The 25,425-nt window shown below is 44.8% G+C and overlaps 1 protein-coding gene across 1 annotated transcript in view; it reads left to right on the top strand.

Annotated features, from left to right (window-relative positions):
* LOC107116643 (potassium channel subfamily U member 1-like) overlaps nucleotides 1-25,425 on the top strand; it is a 134,989-nt gene that overhangs the window by 92,455 nt on the left and 17,109 nt on the right. The window contains exons 19-21 of the mRNA XM_015418601.1: nucleotides 3,704-3,803; nucleotides 9,077-9,301; nucleotides 12,812-12,986. Of these exons, the coding sequence (XP_015274087.1) occupies nucleotides 3,704-3,803; nucleotides 9,077-9,301; nucleotides 12,812-12,986 (500 nt within the window). The remainder of the gene's footprint in view (nucleotides 1-3,703; nucleotides 3,804-9,076; nucleotides 9,302-12,811; nucleotides 12,987-25,425) is intronic.

Genomic DNA, 25,425 nt, shown 5'->3' with positions numbered 1-25,425 from the left:
ATCCAGGCAGGAGGGAGGAGGTTTCAACTGCTGGGGAGGTGCCATATGACTAATGGACAGAAATGTCTATTCTTGGCATAGGCGTACTGAGAGACACCGGCTAATTTATTCTCCCACATTATCCTCTACTATCAGTGATTTCCTTTCAAGAAACCCATTCAAAATGGCAAAAAGAAAGAGGAAATGTGGTCCTGCGCCGCAGTTGCTTTCTGCTGCATAAAATCAAACCCAAAGATGCATTCAAATACCAGCTTTTCAGAGACAGCTAGAAAGGTGTCTGGCAAGGGCCTCTCAGTCATGTCTGGCTTTACTAAGTGGGGATGATTTAGAATTTCTCCTCCCAGCTGTTTGGACCCAAAGAACCTCTGCTTCAATATCACTTCTCCTTTTTGCAAATCAATGCTTTGGTTCTTTATTTTGGCACCAGTTTCTGTTCCCTTGTGCTGAATTTGTCATATAAAATGAGTGTGTGTGTTTTTCAATGTTATTTGTGCATCAATAAATTGGCATTATATGTTATGTCAGTATTACATGCTTCAATGACACATCCTGTATATATATAAATACCACATAAACTGCATAGGCAAAAATCAAATCCAGATCATCTTCATTCAAGGCCAAAATGGGATTTGGAAAGAGCCCGTAATGTGTGGCTTTCTTAAATGACAAATCCAGTGTTCTGTTAGTGGCTGGACTAGGATCTGAACTCAGATCCCCACTCTGCTGTGAAGCTTGCTAGGTGACCTTGAGCTAGTTACTCCATCTCAAACTAGCTTACCTCAAAGAGCTGCTGTTGTGAGGATAAAATGGAGAAGGGGAGAAAAATGTTATGGTGCCCTGAGTTATTCCTATACTCATTTCATTTATTGTCCGCCTGTCTCACTGTGACTCAAAGTCGATTTATGCAATGTAAAATAATGCAACCAGAGCAGTATAATAAATACAACCAAGAATATAATAAAATGGGATTACAAAATTAGGGAATAGTGCACTAAAAGTATACTGCACACTATGGAACAGTATAATAATGCGGCAAGCAATGAACACAAACTGGACAACACTAGAGAAAGTAGGGATTGGCATGAACTGGCTCACAAACCTTTGTTCATGATGAATTTTGACTGGTTTGGGAACTGAAGTTTGCAAACAACAGCTCAGCTACAAACCTCCATGAACTTTTAAGGCAGTTCATGGAGGTCCATGAGGATCAAAAAACAGGGGTTTAAAGCCCTGGTTTATCCTCCCCACAAAAGTCATCAAAACATCCCTGTGAAAACTGCCAAAAGATCAGAAATGGCTGAGCCTGCTCCTATGACTCAGTTGTTTAAAGGAGCTTTCTTGGGCAGCGCTGGCCAGTTTGGTGTAGTGGATAAGAGTGGCAAACTCTAATCTGGACAATCAGGTTTGATTCCCCACTCCTCCAGATGAAGCCAGCTGTGTGATCTTGGGTCAGCCAAAGTTCTCTGGGAGCTGTTATCTCAAGAGCAGTTCTTTCAGAGCTCTCTCAGCCCCACCTACCTCACAGGCTGTCTGTTGTGGGGCGAGGAAGGGAAGGAGATTGTAAGATGCTCTGAGACTCTGAGTAAAGGGTGGGGTATAAATCCAACTCCTCCTCCTCCTCTTCTTCATCTTCACGGTTTCCAGTCTAAACAGCTGAGCCATGGGGGCAGTCTGCTCCCATAGTCTCAGCTATTTAAATCCGGAAAAAAACTGAGCCACAGGACCAGGCTGCCCCCCCCCCCGGCTCAGCTGTTTTGGGCATAAACCTGGTTCAGTTCGGATGTGAGCCAACCGGGTTCATGATTCGATTTCTGATTTGCCCACAAACCACAAACCAGACTGCATTTTTGTGGTTTGTGCCCATCCCTAAGAGAAAGAGTGCAACACCACTAAGAATAATAGCACCTTTTAGCATTGCACAATTTGTATTGATCACTTGATGGAAGTATGCATAAGAGCACACAGACACCATGAGCTGGAATGGGCCAGCTTTTTCATTCAGTCTTGCCCACTTTCCTCGCCTTATTACAGCCCCTACCCCACCATGGCTTCTGTCAATGCAGGTTTCATGATCCTCAGCATAGTCTTTTGGTTAGTGAAAGAGGAATCCCATTTCCCCTTTTTAACCATTGGAAAACCTGGTTGGATCCAACCCGATCTATAGAAGCAAAGCAAGCTATATATTTGCATGTGTCCTCCTAGGAATGGGAAGTCTGCTCAATCTCTTTGCATGTATGTTAGCTGATTTATTTATGATCATTTATATGCTGGGTTTTTTTGGGGGGGAGGCAGCATGGTATAGTCCAGTCTCATCAGATTGCAGAAGCTAAATAGGGTTTGGTATTTGGATGGGAAGACCACCAAGGAAGACTCTGCAGAGAAAAGCAATGGCAAACTGCCTCTGCTGCTAACTTGCCTTGAAAGCCCTTTGCTGGGGCTCCCATAAATCATCTGTGACTTGACAACACTTTACACACACATACACACACACATTTTGCAAGTGTTCTCAAAGTGGTTTGAATTAAAAAAGCAAATAAATGAAAATATCCCTTCCACCCAAATCAAAATGAGCAATATGGAAAAACAAATTAGAGATGACAGTTGGAATTCAGAGGGGAGGTTCTTCATCTGGAGGTGGGTCTAGGAATGATGTAGGGACTGAATGATAACCTGAATAAGTTTTACTCCTAGATGAGGTTGGGTATTGGATGAGGATGGGAAATAATAGTAACAACAGAGAATTCTGAAATTAAGATCTTTTTGGTGTTTTAAGGGTGAGATGATCAATAGGGAAGCAGCATGCTTGTTTGGTCATTGTACCATCATAGCATGAACACCTTTATTAATTTAACATGAAGAAGGCTGAGGGATTTGCAGGCTCATACAGGACCCCCTCTTCCTTACTCATGGGAGGCTCAGTATTTTGGGGTTTGCAGCAATACAGACTTTGGCATTATACATTTGGGTGGGGGCTACAAATCAGTGAAAGCGGGGGTTCCTTTGCATTCATAAAGTCCCAGGTTCCATTCCTGGTAACTCCAGTTAGGAGGATCATGTACTAGGTGATATAAAAGACCTCTACCCAAAACCCTAGGGAGCCAGTAGACAATATTGACCTTGACAAGCAAATGATTGGACTCAACATAAAGCAGATTACTGTGTTCATGCTACTGTCAAGCCATGGTTTGTATTTGTCCAACAAATGAAAATTCCAAACTAGGAACAAACTACAGTTTGAAATCCTAGTTTGCAGGGAAGGTCAAACAGTACTTTGACAGTTACAATGTAATTGTGCCTTGCTACAAACTCAGGGGGGAAAGGCTAGTATCCTGTTTCACATAGGCCTCTGTAATGTTGCCTTCTAGCACTAGTATTCAGATGTTTACTGCCTCAGATTGAGGAGTTTACTGCCTCAGATTGAGATTCTCTTTGTCCATAGTGAATCTGTGTAATTCCCTCTTAAAGTCACCTGTGCTTGTGGTCATCATCACTACATCCACTGGTAGTGGATTCACAATTAATTACTCATTATGCTTCCTCACTTCTACTGTGATCAGCACAACTTCAACTTTGTGTCATGTTCTAGCTGGCTCAAATTAATACCTACATTTAATTTTACTAGGGGAAGACATGGTTTATGATGCTAATGTCACATCAACCAGGCCAAACTGTTTCCTACTAATCCATCATTTTGTCTACCTAGAAGTTCAACAATCTTAGAAGAAAAAACAAGCGAAGACTTGCTGGACTCCACAGGAATGTTCCATTGGTGTGAAGCTGTGCCTTTAGAAAAGGCCCTCATGGTAGGTACAACACGTATAAAGGAATTGGGGTCTGTGATTTAGCTCCTGTGTGACATGGAAATGCAGTAGATGCTGGGGAAAGTTATAGTTTTAGGATCTCTCCCCAAAACATTGGAAACCTATAGGGTTTCAGCATGCTGATGTTAGGCTGCCAACTCCAGCCTGATGTTAGGCTGCCAACTCCATCTATAAAGATGAGGGGGCAGTGCCTGAGGAAGGCAGCATTTGGAGAAGGGAAGGAACTCAGTGGTGGAGTGGTGTCACTCTAGGGCTTCCATTTCTCCTAGACAGTCTCTGGTATACCATAAAGTCCACACTCTAAAGGTGCCGAGGGAATTGTAGTCTGGAGCAGTGTTCCCTCTAAGCTGAGTTAGTGTGAGCTAACTCACCGTTTTTTAGCCTCCGGCTCACACATTTTTGTCTTAGCTCAGGGAGGATGGCTCCAGAGCAAACTAATTGATGCAGTAGCCAAATTGCTTGCTCACAACTTTAATGCCGGTAGCTCACAAAGTAGAATTTTTGCTCACAAGACTCCACAGCTTAGAGGGAACATTGGTCTGGAGATCAGTTGCAATTCTCCAGGCTATACCTTGAGGTGGGTGACCCAAAACTTATTTCTGAGCCTTTATTTCCTAGATCACTATATGGATTATCTTTCTGCTGCCCTGTTCTGGGCCACTGGGAGAAATGTCGGCATCCAGTCAAGTTCAAATAGATTTAAAATCTAAAACATGAAGCTGTTGTTTATTGTACTTTGGGGACATATTGATGTGTTTTTTTAAATCACTCTTTTTCCTGATAAAACCAAAGATTAAAAGAGATTGATTGATTGATTGGTTGATAGAAAACATTTATATACCATCTAAATGGATCCATATGGTGGCTTACAATAAACTATAAAACAAATATGCAAAAAAAATCTGCAAAGAGACAGCAATCGAAAAAGATTCTTTTTCGGGGGGGGGGGGATGAAAAAGCAGCATCCACAAATTACACTTGATAGACTTCTCTTAAAAGGCACCACCTTTCCTTTGTGCTGAAATGCTGCCAGCACATAGCTCAGGAGGAGAAGACATGGTTTGCATGAAGAAGATCCCAGGATCAATCCCCCAGCACTGGAATTAAACAGAGATTTAATATCCCAGAGGGAAACAAACCATTTTGCCCAAATGTCTACATAATGAACTGGAGTTCAGTTCAAGGCTTCCCAGAGCAGAATGTGTTCAATGATGCTTCATGTAAAAAGGGAGGTTGTCAGCACAGCCTTGTAGACACACCTCTCTTTGGGTTAGATCCAGCCAGAGTTTTCACTCATCACCCAAGCCCCCTCCATACTACTTCCCCGATCTCACATGCCTTTTGTACCTGCAGGTTCCTGAATTCTCAGCATAGCATTTTGAGTGGATGCCTCATTCCTTTGTAACCAGCAGGAGAGGTTGTTAGATTCAATCCTTTGTCATGACATCTAAATGCAACCTCAGTTTTCCTGAATCCCTTCTGTCTATTTTCATGCTCCAGTTGTTGATGCAATAGAGCAGTAGTATCCACTTCCTATATATATTTTCCCACCCTGCTTCCTCCAGTTGCTGCTGCTGCAATTCTTTTATTTCTTTGCTTTACTTTGCTTGTTTAAAATTGAATTTGCATTGTTGTATGTATGTACCCATCCATTTAGACTCCTGGTTAATATTATGCATCTTTTGCCTCAAACTCTGACTACATCACGATCCCAGAACCCAGCTCCTTCACAATCAGGGAAACCAGCAACTTTATTCACCAATCTCAAGGTCCTTCCATTCTTCCTGTACCTGTTGTGGAGGTTTTTTACACCCTACATCTGGAGACTGTGTAGCTTCATAAATGCATCTGCACTTTAACCTGTACTAGAAATTTTAGCGTGTATGGGAATAAAAACCCCAGACCTGTGAAGAGGAAGTCCGTGTTCAAAGGAAACATGAAAGTGTCCAGAGGTTCCCTTCTTTAAAGAATCTGAATTTTGCTGTTTTGTTTACACTTTTTTACACATGGTTTTTAATTTTTAGTGTAACTTGCATTAGCAACTGAATAATTCAGTCCAGGGAGGGGATACATGTCTCTGTGTACTGCTCTGATGGGGAGACTGTGTTACAGAGGAAGTGGCCCCAGAAACACACACAAACAAGCCCCTTTTATTTTCCTGAAACCTCAAGGAGTTGAGTGAGACAATACTGACAATTAATGCTAGTGGAGAAAATATCCACCAACCATGCTGATTTGGCAATAAAATAAGGGACTAGCCAGCAATCAAAGCTGCACAGTTACTTTTTTAAACCCTCAGTTACAGGGACTGTCAGGTGAACATGTTGAGCAGCTGCAAATTCTGCCTTCACATTTAAATCACCTATACCAACCTGCAGTATTTAAGTTGATTCAGCAAACTCCCAGACATTGCCAGCATCCCTAGGTCTGTCAGGGGCATTGTCATGGGCATAGATCTGCAGGTGCCAGGGTGCAAAAAACTGGCAGTGCCTGGTGAAAAGTTCACTGGAACTGGTTCAGCACAATCAAGGGTAATCCATGCAATGGTCACCTCCAGGTTGGACTACTGTAATTCACTCTATGCAGGCTCTACACAGGCTCTACATGGGCCTGCCCTTGCGACTGACCTGGAAGCTTCAACTGGTCCAAAATGCAGCTGTGCAGGTCCTTTCAGGGACCCCGCAAACAGCTCATATTCAGCCAGTGCTGAATGAGCTGCACTGGCTTCCAGTGGAGCACCGGATCAGGTTCCAAGGTTTTGGGTTTGACCTTTAAGGCCCTTAGTGGTCAGGGACCTACATTCCTCTGGGACCGCCTCTCCCAGTATGCCCCTAGAAGAGCATTACGCTCAGGAAATAAGAACTTGCTGGTGGTCCCCGGCCCGAGAGAAGTCTGGCTGTCCTTGACAGCCTGCCTGGTGGAATGCTCTGCTGGAAGACATCTGTGCCCTGCAGGAGTTGTTACCTTTCCACAGGGCATGTAAGGCAGAGATGCTCCACTATGCTTTTGGTTGAGGATAGCGACGGGACTTCTTCTGGCACTCTCATATAACTCCCCATTTCCCATAACCCCTCCCCCAAGGAGGCTGGGGAGTTAGGATTTCTCTGCCATCTAGGGTTGCCAAATCTTATTCACTCACTGGCGGGGGAGTGTTTGCTCGGTCCGGGAGCTGGTCCCCCCCCCCCGGACGATCTGGGCCACGCTCCCAATATGCTGTACATCCTGCGTCACCTCTGGTGATGCAGCTTCGGGGGGCAGAGTTCCCCCCGGGGCCCGATTCCGCTGCGGCAGAAATCGGGCCTCCAAAGCGGGGGGAAATCTGCCCCCCAGGGGGATTTGGCAGCCCTACTGCCATCTTATATATTGTACATATCTTGTTTTTATGTACTGTTATTTATTGGATCATATTAATGTAGTTGTACTGAGATTGTCTACTATTTGTTGTAAGCCGCCCTGAGCCCTACTTGTAGGGAAGGGTGGCCTAGTAAATCTAATTTAATAAATAAAGAGTAAAGGGGCCACTGAGGCCCAAAGAAAAATGGGGCTATGGCGAGTACCTTGTGGAGTGAAGACTGATGTCCATTCTGAAGTGTGGTAGAAGTGGTTTAAACATAATATTTGCTGCGTTCTGAGGCAATGGTTTTCAGGTTAGGGAATGGGTGATCAAAACACTTCCTCCGCACTTAGAATGTCTGACTGCCCCCGACCCACAATCTAGGGAGTTTTTTTTAATCGTTCCTATTAAAAGGCCTACGGAATGGATCATTTCAATTGTTTAGCATCCCTTGACAGACTAATAATTGGATTTAAGGCACGTTCCACTAAATAGAACTCGAGGTTTCATTATTCAATTTAGAGTAATCCAATTAGTTAGAGATGATCATTTAATTTGGCTATGATTCTAATCAGTCATCAGCAAAGTTCCCCCGACATGAGTCTTTTATTTCTTTCAGAAGAAAGCCCCATCGTGGCAAGAGTACGAAAGCACAAGTTTGACAGCTCTTGATTGGGAATGTGGACATATACCATGTACCAATCATGTAAAGGTTTCCTCAGTCACACCTAATTAATAGTTGCTTTGTCACATCACATGCACAGCAATTGTACAGAAATTAGTGTTGTGTGCTATGAAGCAATGTGATTTTCCTCACAGGACTCTAATCTGTATGTAGCTAACAGGAACATATACAATTTGTCTGGAAAACAATGAGCTGAATCCAATCAGCTTTTCAGCAGGTGAATAAAGGAAACACCTACTTGACCACTCAAAAGGGCTATGTTGAGAATAATGGTCCCCTGGCCTAGATAGCCCAAGCTACCCTTATCTAGGGTTGCCAGACCTCCCAGTGGAGACAGGAGTCCCCTGCTGCCAGGCCCCACCACCCTGCCACCAATCAGCTGGCTGGTGGAGGGGAACTTACCCTGAAAAATAGGGAGATCCATCCAACATGCAGCAACATGGCTACATCACTGCCCATGTGACCCAGACGTGACATCATCACATCCAGGTAATCAGGACAACACTCTGGTATTTGGGCAACAACTCTATGGTAGAAGCCACATTTACCATAGAGTTTTTGCCAAATACCGGAGTGTCACCCTGAAGTAATGACATCACTTCTGGGTCATGTGGTCAGTGGCATAGACACATGCCAGATGGGTTTCCGTGTTGCTCCCAGTAAGCCCCCTCCATCCCCCACCGGTTACCAGGCGGGACTTGGCTACTCTAGGCAGATCTCATCAGATCTTGGCTGTTAAGCAGGGTCGACCCTGATTAGTATTTGGATGGGAGACCCTCTGAACCACCTCTGAATGTATCTTTCCTTGAAAACCCTAGGGAGTCAGCATAAGTTGGCTGTGACTTGACACGACTTTCCACCACCACCACATATGCAAAAACTGCAGTGGGCTGGGGTCTACAGTGTGGAGGGGAACTGTGAAAGAATGGGAAAACTGACTAGGTCCAACCGAGTATGAGGGCTATAGTTACTGCTTCAGCTTCTGACCTGCTGGAATCTGAAATTTTTTTATTTCCATGTTTATATGATTCACAAGCCCTGCTGAAATTTTGGGCGTGCTCTGCTCAAAGGGAAATTTGATACGCACTTCTTGATTGTCTGTCACTGCATAAGTTATGTGACTTACGATTGTCTGTTGCCCAGCATGGCAGCGGTACAAATTCTCCTGTGATACTTCTTCCGAAAGGGAACAAACTGTTTCCATAGCCACAGAGAGTTCTTTTCTGTCTCGTTTAGATGCGGAAAAAGAAGCTCAGCCATGTGTTGCACAACCACATTGTCGTCTGTGTTTTTGGAGATGCCAGCTCATCACTGATAGGTCTCCGCAACTTTGTGATGCCTCTGCGTGCCAGTAACTTCACCTTTAATGAACTGAAGGATATTGTCTTTGTTGGATCCCTTGAATACCTTCAGAGAGAATGGGAATTCATCCAGAATTTCCCTAAACTGTTTTTATTGCAGGTATAGAGATCTTTTATTTATCATTTTCTCCAAGATCCCTTTGTATTTTCTTATTGTAGGAAACCTGTACTGTATTCTAGGTCTGGCCCAAACAACCTCCCTGGTTCCTAATTGGCAGCCTCAGAAAAGAAGAATGGGGATTATTTCACTTGGGCTTCTCCTTCTCTGTGACTACTCTTTTGGGGGGCACAAAAAAGCTGTATTTTTGTACACATGAAACTGCCATATACTGAATCCTTTGGTCCATTGAGGTCAGTATTGTCTATTCAGACTGGCAGCTGCTCTCCAGGGTCTCAGGTAGAGGTCTTTCACAATACCTCCTACCTCCTTTTAACTGGGGATGCCAGGGTAGGGTTGCCAAGTGTTACCTTCCTCTGCAGGGGGGAGACTCCCGGGCCAATCATGGAGCCCGCGCGTGCACCAAATCCACGTCACCAGGAAGTGACGTGATGACGCCGGGCACGCTGGGGGCGGGGCCACGACCATCCGAGGGAAAACCATAGAGTTTTCCATTGAATGACTGTGGCTCCACCCCCAGCATGCCCGGCGTCATCACGTCACTTCCTGGTGACGTGCACGTCGGGGCGGAGTTCCCCCCGGGGCCCGATCAGGCGGCGGCGGGAAACGGGCCTCTGGGGCGGGGTTTTCCCCACCCCCTGGGGGGACTTGGCAAGCCTATGCCAGGGGTTGAACCTGGGACCTTCTACATGCAAAGCAGAGGCTGTCACTGAGCCACAGCCCCTCCACTAAGTTTAACATCTCAGTACTCAGTCTTACTCAGTATACAAAAATTTGTGGGACTGGTTCAAGTCATCTACTGGGTTTCATGGCTTAGTAAGGATTTGAACATAGGTCTTTCCAAAATATGAACTACACCAAAATCCAAAATTAAGCTCTGATAGCCTGCTACTAGGTTCTGTAGCTGACCCTTAGTTTGCCTGTTGTTCTGGTGCATTGCAACCCTGATAGAGGATAATGAATGGACATTTCTCTGTATTTCTGTTTCATCAAATAAGTCACAAAGGGATGTTAGGTATTTCACTCATCATAGCAGTAAAACAATGTTGTGGGTTTGATTGGTGTTTCTGGGATACAAGAACCCTTGGAAGAAGCTTCTATACTTCTTCATGTATATCTCAGTGGAAGACTGACCACCTGTTACTGATCCACTGCCTCGCCGATGCTGGGATTCAGTGGTCTGCCTTATAGTGGCTGGCCTCTTTCCTATAAGGTCGGGGACAGAGGGTGGCATTAGGGGAGCAGCTTTCCCAAAGACACCCACCGGTTTGCGGAGTGCCACAAGGGGCTGTTCTCTCCCCATGTTATTTAACATCTATATGCGCCCCCTTGCCCAGATTAAGTCACAAAGGGATGTTAGGTATTTCACTCATCATAGCAGTAAAACAATGTTGTGGGTTTGATTGGTGTTTCTGGGATACAAGAACCCTTGGAAGAAGCTTCTATACTTCTTCATGTATATCTCAGTGGAAGACTGACCACCTGTTACTGATCCACTGCCTCGCCGATGCTGGGATTCAGTGGTCTGCCTTATAGTGGCTGGCCTCTTTCCTATAAGGTCGGGGACAGAGGGTGGCATTAGGGGAGCAGCTTTCCCAAAGACACCCACCGGTTTGCGGAGTGCCACAAGGGGCTGTTCTCTCCCCATGTTATTTAACATCTATATGCGCCCCCTTGCCCAGATTGCCTGGAGGCATGGACTAGGTTGTCACCAATGTGCGGATCACACCCAGCTCTGTCTGTGGTCGGGCAGCCAGTCTGACTCAAAACTGGAAGATCTGGATCTGGTGTTACAAGCCATAGCTGGGTGGCTTAGGCTGAGCCGACTGAAATTGAATCCGACAGAGGTCCTGTGCCTGAGCTGCAGCAGTCCAGGGTTAGGGATCCCACTACCGACCTTCGACGGGGCACCACTGGTGCAAGCATCAGAGGTTAGGAGCTTGGGAGTGCTCTTGGATGCCTCCTTAATGATGGAGGCTCAGGTAGCAGCCACTGCCAAGTTGGCCTTCTACCATCTTCAGCTGATTAGGCAGTGGGCTCTCTTCCTTGAACGCAATGACCTGGCAACAGTGATCCATGCAATGGTCGGCTCGAGACTTGACTACTGTAATGCTCTCTACATGGCGCTGCCCATGTCCCAAATCTGGAAGCTACAGCTAGTGCAGAATGCGACAGCCAGGCTGTTATTTGGCCTCCCTCTTAAGAGAGCACATTCAGCCTGCATTGAAAGCACTGCACTGGCTACCTATAGCATACCAGGTTCATATCAAGGTGCTGGTTCAAACCTATAAAGCCCTATATGGCCAGGGACCTACATACCTGAGGGACCGCCTTTCCCCATATGTTCCCCAGAGAGTACTGAGGTCAGGTTCTCAAAACCTTCTTGTGCTCCCCGGCATGAAAGATGCCAGGCTGGCCACAACTGAGGCACGAGCCTTTTCAGTGGCGGCTCCACTCTGGTGGAACAAGCTCCCCGAGGACATCAGGACTCTGTGGGGTTTATCAAAATTCCTCAGGGCCTGCAAGACGGAGCTCTTCTGCCAAGTGTATGAAGTGCCACACTAAATTACTTCCACCTAGCCGAATATTGTGCCCTAGTATCTACCCATGGCCACCGGCTTAACATCTATATCCACACAAAAGAGACCAAGCCGTACAGAACCTGACACCAGCTGCTGTTTTCCATTATGGTGGATGTGAAGACAGCTCTGTCATCTTATGAGAATTGTATTTTAAATGTTTGTTAATTTTAAATTGTTAAATTATTAATTTGTTTATTGTTTTACTGTTTATAATGCCTGTGGCCTTGTTATCCACCCTGAGCCTGCCCAGTGGGGAGGGCGGGATATAAATCTAATAAATAAATAAATAAAACTTAGCAGTGTTATCAAAGCCAGTTCACATGCTAGGGTTGCCAGCCTCCAGGTGGGGCCTGGAGATCTCTCGCTTTTACGATATCAGCTCCCCTGGAGAAAATGACTGCTTTGAAAGGTGGACTGTATGACATTGTACCATGCTGAGGTCCCTCCCCTCCCCTCCCCTCTCTACCCCAAACCCCACCTTCTCCCAGATCCATTCCCAAAGTCTCCAGGTATTTTCCAACCCAGACCTGGCAACCCTATCACATGTCCACCTATTAACATATGTATGTCAGATGTTCTGTGATAGGAATTCAGTTCCCAAGGGCACAGGAGCCAAATTTGCTTTGGAATCACAGACCATGGAAAGAAGAGGCTTAAGGACACCCCCCCCCCAGTTATTTTCCCAACCTGAAATGATCCCTGCTGGTTCTCTGAGGTCATTCCAGGTTGGGATAACACAAGGGGGAAGGCTCAAGTCTCTTATCCTTGCTCACCACAGTCCCAACTGGTTACTGGACTCCAGGCACTATCTGATCCAAAGTCTTTGTGGCAGCCATTGGATTTGCTAAGTTTGCATTGGCCCAGCACCATCCTCTAATTCTTATGTCCTCCAACCCTACTCTCTTCCCAGGGCAGCGCCCTTTCCTGTGCAGATTTGAAGGCTGTCAACATCAAGCACTGCTCTATGTGTGCTGTACTTTCAGCCTATGCCAGAGACACTGGTGATCAGACCTTAGTGGACACCAAATCTATCCTGGCTACCCTCAACATCCGTTCCATGCAGTTTAAGTTTAGTGTATCAGCAGGTAAGAGGGGTAAAGTGGAGAAAATACTCTGGTACATATGAATATAATGAGCCTTATTTCTCACATCATACAACCTGATGAGTGCTATTTAGTCTACTCATGAGCTAAGTCTGTAGGCACTTTCATTAATGTTGCTAGGAACACCTTTCCATCTCCAGTGCTTCTAGGGGATTATTTATGGTATGTTATGCATTCGTTTTCTGGTTGCATTGTTGCCTAATTTCTGTAATCCTAGTCCCATTGCATTGTGTGTGTGTGTGTGTGTGTGTGTTTTAATACTTTGTAATCTGCCTTGAGTCTCAGGGATGGGCTATACACAGAGGTCATTTCGGGGGGGAACGCGGGGGAACGCAGTTCCCCCGGGTGAGGTGCAGGGGGGTGGGGCACATGATGAAGCCCTGCCCCCTGCTTCCGGCCGCCTTGCTTCCAGCCCTCATTCAGCCAGGAGGAGGCAGGAGAAGAGGGAGGGTAAGTTGCTTCCTCCACGCCTCTCCCCACCACTGCCTGCCTGGGGCCAGGGAGGGCCTTGGCGGGGCTTCCTCGCACTCCCGCCGGGCTTGCAGGTCCACCGCCGGGCCCCTGATGTCAGGGGGTGTGGCATATGGTAATGAGGTATGCTAATGAGTTCCCCTAGCTCTTTTTCTATGAAATGACCCCTGGCTATACATGAAGTAAATGAGTAAATACATACCCTTTAAAAGCAACAGTTTTAAATGGAATGGACATACTGAACTAGTGATGCCGATGATCTCCTTCAGCAGGCAAACTTTGCCTTTTTTACAAGCTCACAGCATTTAAGGTAATTAATTTAGCTTCTTCCTTGTGCAGATTGCTCCCACAGTTATACATTTTGTGCAATTTTCTATTTCTCCACACTAAATGTTTCCTAAATGTTTTTTGTGCCTATAAGAACATTCAATGCACATACAGAATAAATATGCATTATAAAGCCAACAGAGAAAAGCAGAGAACTTAAAGGGCTGATAAAAATAAAGGTAGATACAAAAGAAATAAAATATGGAACAGTCACTCCAGTTTGAGACGTATCTATTGAACAGTGTTCTTTTGGAAGTAGGATGCTGTGGGCTGTGGGCAGCTTCTATAGGCAGAAGAGGATCCTGGCTTAGACCTCCCTATGAAACTGATCCAGTCTGACAGAATTTTTAAAAATCTTTATTGCTCCTCTTCCCCCACCTTTAATTTTGCAAAAGAGTCAGATTTGTCGTCCTCTTGGGAAAGACAAAATATTAATTAACTGGCGATGAGGTGGGAACGGATGGCTTCACTAAGTGGTTTGCCCATTTCTTTATTATCATTCAAGAGATTTTATAACACACAGGCAGTGCCAAAGCAAAGATTAGAGTAATGAAGGAACATTAGGAAAAGCCAGTGATGTCGCTGAAATGTATAATTAGCAGGTTCGGAATATAAATTTACACAGCTCATAATGCTCGGTTGTATTGTGGATCAAACATTGTTTTCACAAGAAAGCTTTCTCTGCTGCTTATCATTTAAAAGTGAGTTTCTGTACATGTACAGAGTGTGTTTTCAATTGAAGTCTGTTTGCAGACCAAGTTTCAGACACAAAATCTGACCGAGACCCAGGAAAGATGAAAAAGACTGGAGGCAAGAAGACAGGTGGTAGCTTCATGTTGGATCCTGCTATGTGGGGTAAAGAGCATGGGTGTCACCTTGTCCTGCCCCATTGCTGGAGGACAAGAAGGTTGGGAACCATCTTCCTGCCTCCCAGTGGCATGGCACAGGGTGAAGGATGGATGCCATTTTCTTGCCAAATTATATCAGTATTGTCTACTCTGAAAAGCAGTGGGTCTCTCAGGTCTCAGGCAAAGAGCTTCCCTAATGTAACTAAATATTTCCCTAACTTTACTCAGGTCTGTAGCCAGCATTTTTTAAGTCTGGGAGCCCCCAGTCTCTCATGCAAGCCGCCAAGGGAGAGGCATAGCGAAGGGTTGAGCCCTCCGCCACACGTCCTGAAATAGAGCTCCGAAGGGTGAGCAGGAGCGGCTGTGCGCCTGTCCTCTCTGCCAGAGCCTGCTCACCTTTTGACTAGCACTCCTGCTGTTGATAGCAGGGAGGCTGTGAGCTCTGCCATGGTGACGCTCTCCACCTCGCTTGGCAAAAAGTCAGGAGGCCTGAGCGGTATGTCGGGGGGAGGGGAGGGTTGCCAAACCCCCTGGTTTGCCAGGGGTCCCCCGTTTTTTGGGGGGGTTCTACCCGCCGCCGGCCAGATGGCCAGCGGGGGAAGCCCCACCCCCAACACCCACAGACACCCTCTCTCTCCCTTTAAGGGTGTGCAACCCGTGTTTCATCCAAAGCACGAACTCCGCAAGCTTGCAGGGAAAAGCCAGCTTCGTTCTTAAAAGGGAAACGCAGCTGCTCTTAACGGGGAAATGCCGGCTGCCGGCTACTTTACGTGCAGGGAACCTGCGTTTTTGGAGATCCGGCGCGCGGGTGGGTGGGGGCCCGCAGATGTCCCCAACATGACATCATCATGTTGGGGATGCCCCACTCCCTCCAGGAACGCCCCCAAAGTCCCCCGCTGGGGGTGGAAGATGGACTTGGCAACCCTGGGGGGGGGGGCAGCCCTGAGATGCCCCACTGTAACTACAGGCCTGACTTTACTGTGGTCTTTTTAACAAGAGATGCCAGGGATTGAAACAGGGATTTTCCATATTGGAAGCATATGCTGTATCACTGAGGTATAGCAGTTTCCCACAGCACTTGTCACCACCTCATAAAATGCTAATTTGTGTACACAAAAAAACACACATCCCTTGCCCCACCAGTTCCTTACCAGTTCCCCTCTGCCTCAGCTCTCCTTTGCAGGTATGTTATTCCAAAGAGTTGAAGATCCCTGCTTTTGGAGGCAACTCTTTAAAACAGAGAGGCCTATCCCCCCCGCCCCCCCAGTAAATTGCTCTTTCTTATCTTCACCAGCATAACTTCCTGATGGGTTTGATGGTAATAGTGATTTTGATAGCTTCTCCAATTGAATGAGACAGCTGAGAAAACTACAGTTCCCATCAACCCTAACAAAGCAATCTTAGCATGCACCAACTGTTTACCTATGTCATTATGAGTTTTGCCAGCTGTATGGACAGTGGACACAAATACACTTGCAATACTATTCAAACCAATCAGCAATTTGAAAGTATGAAATACTCACCTAGACAGCATTTTCAACCAAGCATCTGAATAATATTGCATCTTCACTATGGAATCCACCCTATGATTTACAATCTTTTCCCATTTCTGTTACACAAGAACTTTTTTCTGTTTACTTGATAATAGCAGGTTTGATCAGCATGGAAAATATGACGATCTACCATGGAACCAGTGCCCTGCCCTGATAATTCACTTTTTCTAAAAAAATATTTCTGTGAGGCCAATGCTAAAAAGGCCATGGCAAGGAAGAGGGCAAGGGACTATGGCTCAGTGGCAGAGCACCTGCTTTGCATGCAGAAGGTCCTAGGTTCTATCCCCAGATCCTCCACTTAAAAGGATCTAATAGCAGGTGTTGTGAAAGATGTCCACCTGAGACCCTGGAGAGCTGGCAGTGGTTTGATTCAGCAGAAGGCAGCTTCATGTGTTCATGTCCTATGTTTCCTATTGTTTAAGCGAAAACTCCTTTCTTGGTACTTTTTATTTATTTTATTTATTTATTGTATTTACATCCCTCCCAGAGCGGCCCAATACACTTCCCATAAAATGTTAGCAGGATGGTAGGCATCTGTAGGCCTACTATGGGCAGGGGATGCCGAGATGGTAAAAACATCTGCCGCCTCAACCAAAGAGAAAGCAAATGAGAAAGCTGTTTAATGAGAAGGGCTGTGGCTCAGTGGTAGAGCAGAAGGTCCCAGGTTCAGTCATCGACATCTCCAGTTAAAAGGATCAAATAGCAAGTGATGTGAAAGGTAGGAGAGCCACTACCATTTTAAGAAGACAATTTTGACCTTGTTGGGGCAATGGTGTGATTCAGTATAAGCACTGGTGTGAGTTCTTCTTCACATGTTCTTATACCCACACAATAAAAGTCATACAAGTATGACAGGCAAAATTGCCACTTTTTTTTAACTCAAAAAGACCCACTCTGCTTTTATGTTCTATGAGTCATGTAAAATACACACACACACACACAAGTGCTGTCCACCCATTCCCACTCCTCACTAGTTCTCCCTAAGCCAAACTTTTCTGAAGGGGGAAAGGTTACAGAACATTATTTTGCAATATTACCCACCGAGAAGGGTAACCATGATGTAAAGGGGATCAAAAGCAATAAAGTTGATCACTGAGTGCTGAATACAGCATAATAGTTTTGTGAGCTACAGGGAAAAGATTTAATATGTTTTTGATTCAGCTGTGAAGTTGCTTGTCTGTTTTTTTCTTTAAAAAAATAAAGACAATTAAAAACCTGCCTTTTAAACACAATGCTTCTCAGTTGCTGACAGACCCATTTTTGAGTTGTTTTGACATACTGCCACCCTGCTGTTCCCATTCAGTTGTTATTTTAAACTTTGCAACAGTAGATAAAGTCTCTTTGTCTCACATCAAAAACTTTGCCAAAACTGCATTTTTTGTCATGACTCTGATGCAGACTTAGAATGCAACTCCCTTGAATAATAATAATAAAAAATCCTCAGGAAACGTTAGGTCTGCATTTCAGGGACAATAACAACAAGTTGTGTTTTTATAAGTTTCAAACTGCATGACACTTAAGGGGTAGTTCAGACATTGAAGAAAATGCTTCCCCGCGAAGCGTGATTTTGAAATTCTCATCCAAGCTGCTTTGAGGTAAAATACCCACTTCAGGAAATACCCACTGTATAAATGGAAAGTGACAATTCTTTATTTCTACTGCATTTTTTCCCCCTTCTGACCTTCTTCAAAGCACCTGCAAGTAGTATAAGCCCCAAAGGACTCGGTGGGCTTCATGGCCATTTGGGGATTTGAACCTACATCTTTGACATCTTCATCTGACATCTAATCACTATATCACAAAGGCTCAAGTCTTTTTTTAAAAAATAGTTTTATTCAATACACAATAGCTCAAGTCCCCTACCCAGGCTCTGCCCCCAAATCTCCAGGAATTACCTAAACCAGGGTGCGTTCAGACGAGCAGCTAATCCCACCATTATGCCGGCTCAGATTTTTAAAATCTGTCCTCGCATGACCAGACATCCCCTGGGGGAATAACCTTACCGTGCACTGCTTCCGCTGTAGGATTGTCTAGCATCCACTGAAGGAGGCGCATGCAGTGGGTTTTTTTTATATTATTATTAAAACCCTTTTTGCACATGCGCATAGGTGTGATTGCACATCCTTTTAGATCCGCGCATGTGCAGAATCAAATGTTCAAAGCACCACCTGAGGGACGTGTAGCTGTAATTCTGACCAACAAGACAGCCCAAGCACAACTAAATTCTTCTTTCATTTTTTATTCTGACCCACGTTTTCAGGGCTGGACTAAACGAGTCCCGGCCATCCCCCTTGCCATTGAGATCATGCTCACTGGAGGGACTATTTTGCATGTCGAAAGACCCATCCTCCCTCCAGCTCCCATCCCTTTAACCGATCGTCCTTAAACTCATGGGTCATTCAAAACATTGAAGTGTTCGTGGCGCTGGATCGGGGTTCCGCAGCCTCATTTTTAAATGTGTTTAAGCGCATATTGAATAGTGATTTTTTTAAGATCACGCCCGCTCAGGATGGTCTGATGTCAGACCACCCCGACGGGAGGATTGTACACTCGTGGAACGATCAAACAGGTGAAAGTTCGCGGTTGTCCCGTCGAGACCTGAAAACTCCAGATTGAAAGTAGCATCTTTTAAGTATGGCTCCGAAGTGCGGCAAAACAGGATGCCCACAGAACAGGGACATTTCCCAGATGTTTGTGTCTGGACATTACCTTTAAATCCACCAGGCACAAGTGCCTGGCGTGGATCTAAAGAGCCATCTGAATGAACCCCCAGAGTTGCAAACCCTACCCAGCCAGCTTCTGTGATAGAGTGGGGATTTGAACCTGATCTCTCTGACGCTGTAACTATTTTTCCATGCTGGCTCGGACATTGGACTATTGAGTTTTACTAGGGAAAATGCATATAAGAGAGGGGCTAAAAGAGGGAAGATAGCTGGTAGAAGGCACATTCAAGCCCAAGGTCCATCTGTCCTAGCATTCCATGTCTCAAAATGGCTGGCAAAATGGTGCAGGTCAGCATGCAAACAGATCAAAAAGGCGACAGTCCTCTCCAGTGTATGACGATTGCAAGAAATCTGCTTGCATACACAGACAATCCATTCCTAGCAGCAGTGGCTAAAGGACAGTGGATGGGCTAACCCCAGTGAATCTGTCCCATCCATTCTATTTTGTAAGGGTTTATTGGAAGGGTTCACAACCCCTTGTCCCAAAATGCTCGCCTTTGACTTATAAACAAAATCTTTACAAGGTAATTGAGAAGACCCACTGAACACTGTTTTCTGAAGATCCATGCAGATGCTTCAGCGCAGTACTCCCCATAATGGAAAAGTAAGTTTCGATTTCTCTGTATCACTCTAATTAGTACCCTGTCATGTTACGTCGCAAGCAGGTTGGCAAACCTAGGTACTGAACTAAATAATCCGTGGCATAAACTAAACATACAACAGTAATTAAACCTGACAACTTAATATGCTGCTGCAATTCAAATATACAGTAGTAGGATGCAATTAAGTAATCTTTGGTAATAGCACCCTGCCAAGATGAGAGATTTCAGGTATAGGGCTGTGTACTATGTGGGAGCAAAAATATTGACATCAGCCCATGACAGGATGCATATTCAAATGAGGCACAATAGCATCTGAAAAACTAGAGTCAATCTCACTTTGAAATGGTAGTAAGTTACTGCAACTGTCTTGTATATTAACCTCCTGATCCTAGCCCCATTTATTCTGTAGCAAGTCTCATATTGTCACTAGGGATGCTTCTGAAATTCTCTTCGCTACTTTTCTTCATTGAATTGGAGTTCTGAATTATCTTCTTTCCAAAATGAAAATGATGCATTGGAGATTTTCCATTGTTCTATTTTTTTAAAAAATCCAAATTTGGTAAATGCGGCTTGCATATTCAGTTTGCCTGGCTCTCAATACCTTTAGTTCCTGTGCTTGTCTTCCCCAATGACATTTTTTTATATATACATACCATTGATAAAACAATGCAAAAGCAATTTTAATGTGAAGGTACCTAGAGGTATATCAAGATTCCTTATACGCTGCATTTCACCACAGCATAGGAGTGCCTCAGCAACACATCAGTAAAATACTGCAGAAAAATATGTGATCACACCACATTAATTCTGGGTTTTGGGGTTGTTGGGTTTTTGTGTTTTTTTGCAATGTTTTATCAGTCCATGTATGTGCATCAGTAACATTGAAGGAGAGACAAGCAAATGAACTGAAGAAACTGAAACAAATTATTATTGCTTCAGTTCTGGAATTGATTTTAGGAACTAGAAAAAAGGGAAGTAGAATGCAGTGCAAAGGCAAATTCCAGAACAATGAAGCAATAGGAGAAATCTGCTCATCTCTAATTTCAATGGAAATCAACAGTTTCAGACAGCATCATTAAGTGTTGTTGACAAGTAGATGTGTGAATTGCTGACCTGATGCACAGCAGAAAAGAAGATCATGTTTATGATAGTTTTCTCCAGCAGCTGATAATAAAAGGTGCACTGCCTTTGAGCGCGGAGAATCGGTTTCTAGCTCTCATGGCTAAAGACCATTGATAAGAGAATTCTCAATCCTGCTGAGCTGTTGAAAGGATCATGCCCCCCCCTTTCCCCCTCACCCAACAAACTTGATGGAGCTTTGGCCAGTAATAATAACAACAATTGGATGCTTGATATTAAATATCCAGTGATGATAACGAAAATATCTTTAGCACACAAACATGCATATCCAAATATGAAATAATCCCAGTATTATGATAGTATATTCTCTTTTCCCAACAGCCTCTGCAAGTGTTCTGTCTTAGATCAAACTGCATCCTCTCCCATCTTACAAGGGGGTTGTGCTATCTAAAATTGTTGTTGTTATGAATCGCCCAATCCCTGCCATTGCAGGGCTCTGGGTGATGTACAACAAATAGATAGAAACATAAAACCTTAAGATAAAATACATAGCACAGAATCATAGAGTTGGAAGGGACCTCCAGGGTCATCTAGTCCAACCCCCTACACAATGCAGGAAATTCACAACTAGCTCCCCCTCCACACCCCCAGTGACCGCTGTTCCACACAGCATTCATATAACAGATCTAAAAGAATTCAGATGGCAAACTACAAATTACTTCCCATTCCTATTCTGGACCGCCCGGCCACTTCGTCTTCAGTGAGTATAAGACTTAATGAAAACTATGTATGAGGGATGGATGGAGCCCTAAGTCAGAAGCAACCGAGAGATACACAAGACAGTAGGAACATAATAAAATGGGCCATAGGTGAATGAGTGGTCAAGTACATGCTGAACTTCTCTTCCCAGTTTTCAAGTACTTTAGTTCAACTCAGGCCCTGTTTTCATCATCCTCTTCTGTTAGCAATACGGCTTTCTAGTTCCTTCCCTCCCAAAGTTCCCTTGCTCCTTCTCCCCTCCTCGATCCCTTCCACTCCCAACTCTCTTCCTTTGCCAGCTGTTTCCTCCTGCACATGAAGCTTCCTTATAGGGAGTCCAACAACTCATCTACCAAGGTCAGCATTGTCTAATCAGACTGGCAGTGGCTTTCTTTTGTACACGTTTTTCACATCATCTTCTACCCAATTCTTTTAAGTGAAAATGCAGGGGATTGAACCTGGGGCCTTCTTTATGCCAAGCATATGGTCTACCATTGACCTGTGGCCCCTCGCTGAACATGTTGTCTTGTCTTCTTTTCTTAGGCAGGTGCTGCAACTTTCCCCTCCAAGGTACTCAGTTTCTCTTTGTCTTATGTCCTAACTTCTTTGAGCCTGTCTAAAACACTTTCATCTCTTCAGTCCATTTTTACAATTTGCTGAGTGACTACTATGGGCTTCATTGACATATAAATTGGATTAACTGCTGCATAAACTTCCTCCTGTATTCTATAGGATTGTGTTTGTCTGTGCATGCTCCAAGATCTAGTTTTTAATTCCTTTATCGCATGACATGAATATCCCACCAACATGTTTAATACCACCTAAATTCCTGCTTATGCAGTCAATTCAATTTTTAATCCAATTTATTCCCACCTTGGTAGTGTGACCTTGTTTTCTTCATTAGCATATTTGAGGGAGAACTAAGTGCACCAAATGCTGCCCTGGCCTTCATTTGAAAACTGCGGGATGCAATCTTGCTTTCTTTTGTTTATTCAGAGTATGCTATGCATACTTTGCATGATATTCTACAATCAAAAGAGATTATGTCAATCAGTCAAATTTACATTGGTTCTCTTGTTTTGAGACTTTTCCCACAACACACATTTTCCAAGAACACATGAATAGGGTTGCCATTCCCCCCAATGGGGGCGGGGGGTTGCCCGCTTTGGGGGGCCCCAATCCACCGCCCCCGATCCAATCTGTAGGGTGAACTCCACCCCCAAAGTGCCCCATCCGTGCCAATGTGCCTGGCACAATGATGTCACCTGGAGGTGATGTCATTGTGGGGGATGCGCTATCATTTGAGGGAAAAAAATCTATGGTTACCATAGAGTTTTTCCTCAAATGATAGAGTGTCCCCCTGCAACGTGCCCTGCACTTTGATGTCACCTCCACATGATGTCATCACAGTGCGCATGCAAAGCACATGCACCAAAAAGTCCCAGGCAGAGAGAGGGAGCACCCCCCTGGCAGGTAGGACCTGGCAACTCTACATATGAAGCTTCCTTACACTGAGACAGACAGTTGTTTCATTTAGTCCTGTATTGCCCAGTGTACCTGGCCATTGTTCTTCAAGGTTGCTGACAAGAAATTCTTCCCAATCTTGAAAAACTTTGAAGTACAGAAGACAGGGATGGAGGCCTTCTGCTGTTTTGCATTCCAGGGGATTTTGGCAATGCAAAAGTTATGTTCTACTTCTCTACATGTCCTCCCTGAGAAAAAAAATTGTTTTCTTTTGTTATTTTGAGGAAATGGGCACACTAATGGGAAATTTTGAAGAAAGTATGGAGGTTTCAACTTGGAGAAGCATATTTATTTTTATTTATTTATTATTTCGGCTTACTATCCCACCCTAACCCCTAAGGGTCTCTGGGCGGCTTACAGGGTGTTCTAAGAACAATTTTTTACCCTAACTCGGGCCACATGAAGTAGGGGGAGGGACATCCTACCAGCACCCTCGTGGTGTGGCTGTTGTCTCTCAGGCTTCAGGCTCGGGCTCGGCTCCGTTACTCCTCAGGCGGTCCTCGGTCAGGCGTTCATTCTGGTGTTCAGGGTGGCCTCTTATTCTCCTTCTTGGCGGGGACTACTCTCGGCGCACGGTCTGTGTTTCGCATGGCCTCGACTTGTGTCCACTCGGCTCCGTCGCGCCTGTACATCACGTCGTCGTGCGTCTTTCGGTTCCGCCGCCGTCCGCCACACACGATGTTCCACTGGCCGCCAGGGATCGCTCGAGCGCTCAACGCTGCTCTGATGTCGCCGTGCCGCTTCCGATGTCGCTTCACCTCGCCGTCAATGCCTCCGCCGCTGATGTTCTTACTGCCGTCGGTGCCGCCACCACCACACTCCTCACCAGAGGAGGGTGCCCCCTACCCATCTAAGGGTAGGTACCCATTTGTCTACTCGCTCTTTTAACTGCTTTCAAGCCGCTGGGTGGGCGGGAGTGAGGAATTTAAAAGGAAGGGGAAAGAGGATCTGAAATGTCTCACTGGGGACATCCCTGCTTGGAACCCTGCTGGGGAGGGCGGGGTAAAAATCTAATAAATAAACAAATAAACCCACACATAACAGTAGCAGATTTTTAGTAGCTTTCTGCACCCAATATAACAAATACTTAGGCCCTGCCCTTTGCCCGTGTGCAATTGCCAGTTTGTGTACATTTATTATGTCAGTTCTATCCCTGTGACTCAGAACATTCCAAAAAGTAGAACTCCTAAGCACAAGAGTGGAAGCTGTGCGCATACATTTCCTACACGTGTAAACTCTGTACTCATGACTCAGAGTTTGCCAATAAGCATGGGGCAGTACCAACTTGCTCATGCCCACTCCCTCTCTATGCACATTAATTTCAACATGCGTGTAGAGTGCTAGAGAAACTGTGTTTTGGGTGTCATCCAGACAAAGGCCAAGACCATTTCCACAGTACTTCCTTACTGCTCTGAAGCTCCACGGGAAACTCTGTTTTAATGCTGCAAGTCTGTGGCACAACTTCCACAGCAGGGGTTTCCTGCAGCTTTTCCTATGCTTATCCTGAGTCCCCTTCCATGCTCAGGGAAGATTGCACATAAGTGAATCCCCCACCCCAGAAGAGATTTACTTCATTACATTGGTTTGTGCAGTGTTCTTCACAGTAAAACGTGAAATCCTTTAAAAAGAAAATTTGCACAGTGAGAACTAATGTTGGAATGCAATATAAGTAGCGTGATAATGCAATTGCCTCGGACTATTAAAAAACAGAAAAAATTGAAACAATAAGCTAATTAACTGGAAGCTGTTCCACAGTAATGTGGGGTTGGAGGGTGGGATATGCAAATGTGGAGGGGAGAAGAGGGCAGACCTAGGGTTGAAAAACACTGAAAGAGAAAGATTTCCCCACTAGCTTGACACAGGTTCAATGCTGGGATTTTTTTTTTAAACTTTCCAGAAATGGGGTTTTGATGCCATGCTGCAAGAGGGGGAAGTACATTTTTATGCCTTGAAGGGCAAAATCATCTGCAGAAACCAGGGAAAGCCACAGATGAACAGAAGTGCAGGTGCAGGGAAATTTGACATTGTGGAATCAGTCCAAATTTCTAATTTCTTATCATATTTGTATATACTTCTGTTAGCAATTGTGTTTTCTGCTTCTCACTGTTCATTTTACAGATCCGTTTGCACTGTGTCCATAAAGTGTATGCACACTTAATGCATACGTTCTTTCTTTCTTTCTGTACTCTTCTGGCCTACAAGTCTTGAGTAGTGCCAATCAATCCCAGCTAGGAATAAGAGGAAGAAAGTAAGAACTGAAGCTAGAGATGGTGGGCTATACCACATTAGAGAAGAAGTCTTGTCTCAGGCTACCTGGACTCTCATGGCCTGAATAAGGAACTTAGCTAACAAAAGAATATTTGCTGGCCATTCATTTTTAATCCATTAATAATCCAGTAGCTAGAATATCTAGGGGAAGCTCATTTTGCTGGCACATAAGTGGTTTGGTCCATTTCTTTCTAACTTCCTTATACCACAGACATTCAAAAGAACATGCTTCCTAATTTCTGTGATCCCTAAACCACAACTGCAAT

Source organism: Gekko japonicus, unplaced genomic scaffold (genome assembly GCF_001447785.1).
Source record: "Gekko japonicus isolate JY-2015 unplaced genomic scaffold, Gekko_japonicus_V1.1 scaffold419, whole genome shotgun sequence".
Lineage (NCBI taxonomy): Eukaryota > Metazoa > Chordata > Lepidosauria > Squamata > Gekkonidae > Gekko > Gekko japonicus.
The sequence above is the reverse complement of the archived record's forward strand: the minus strand, read 5'-3'. Positions and strand labels throughout refer to the sequence as shown.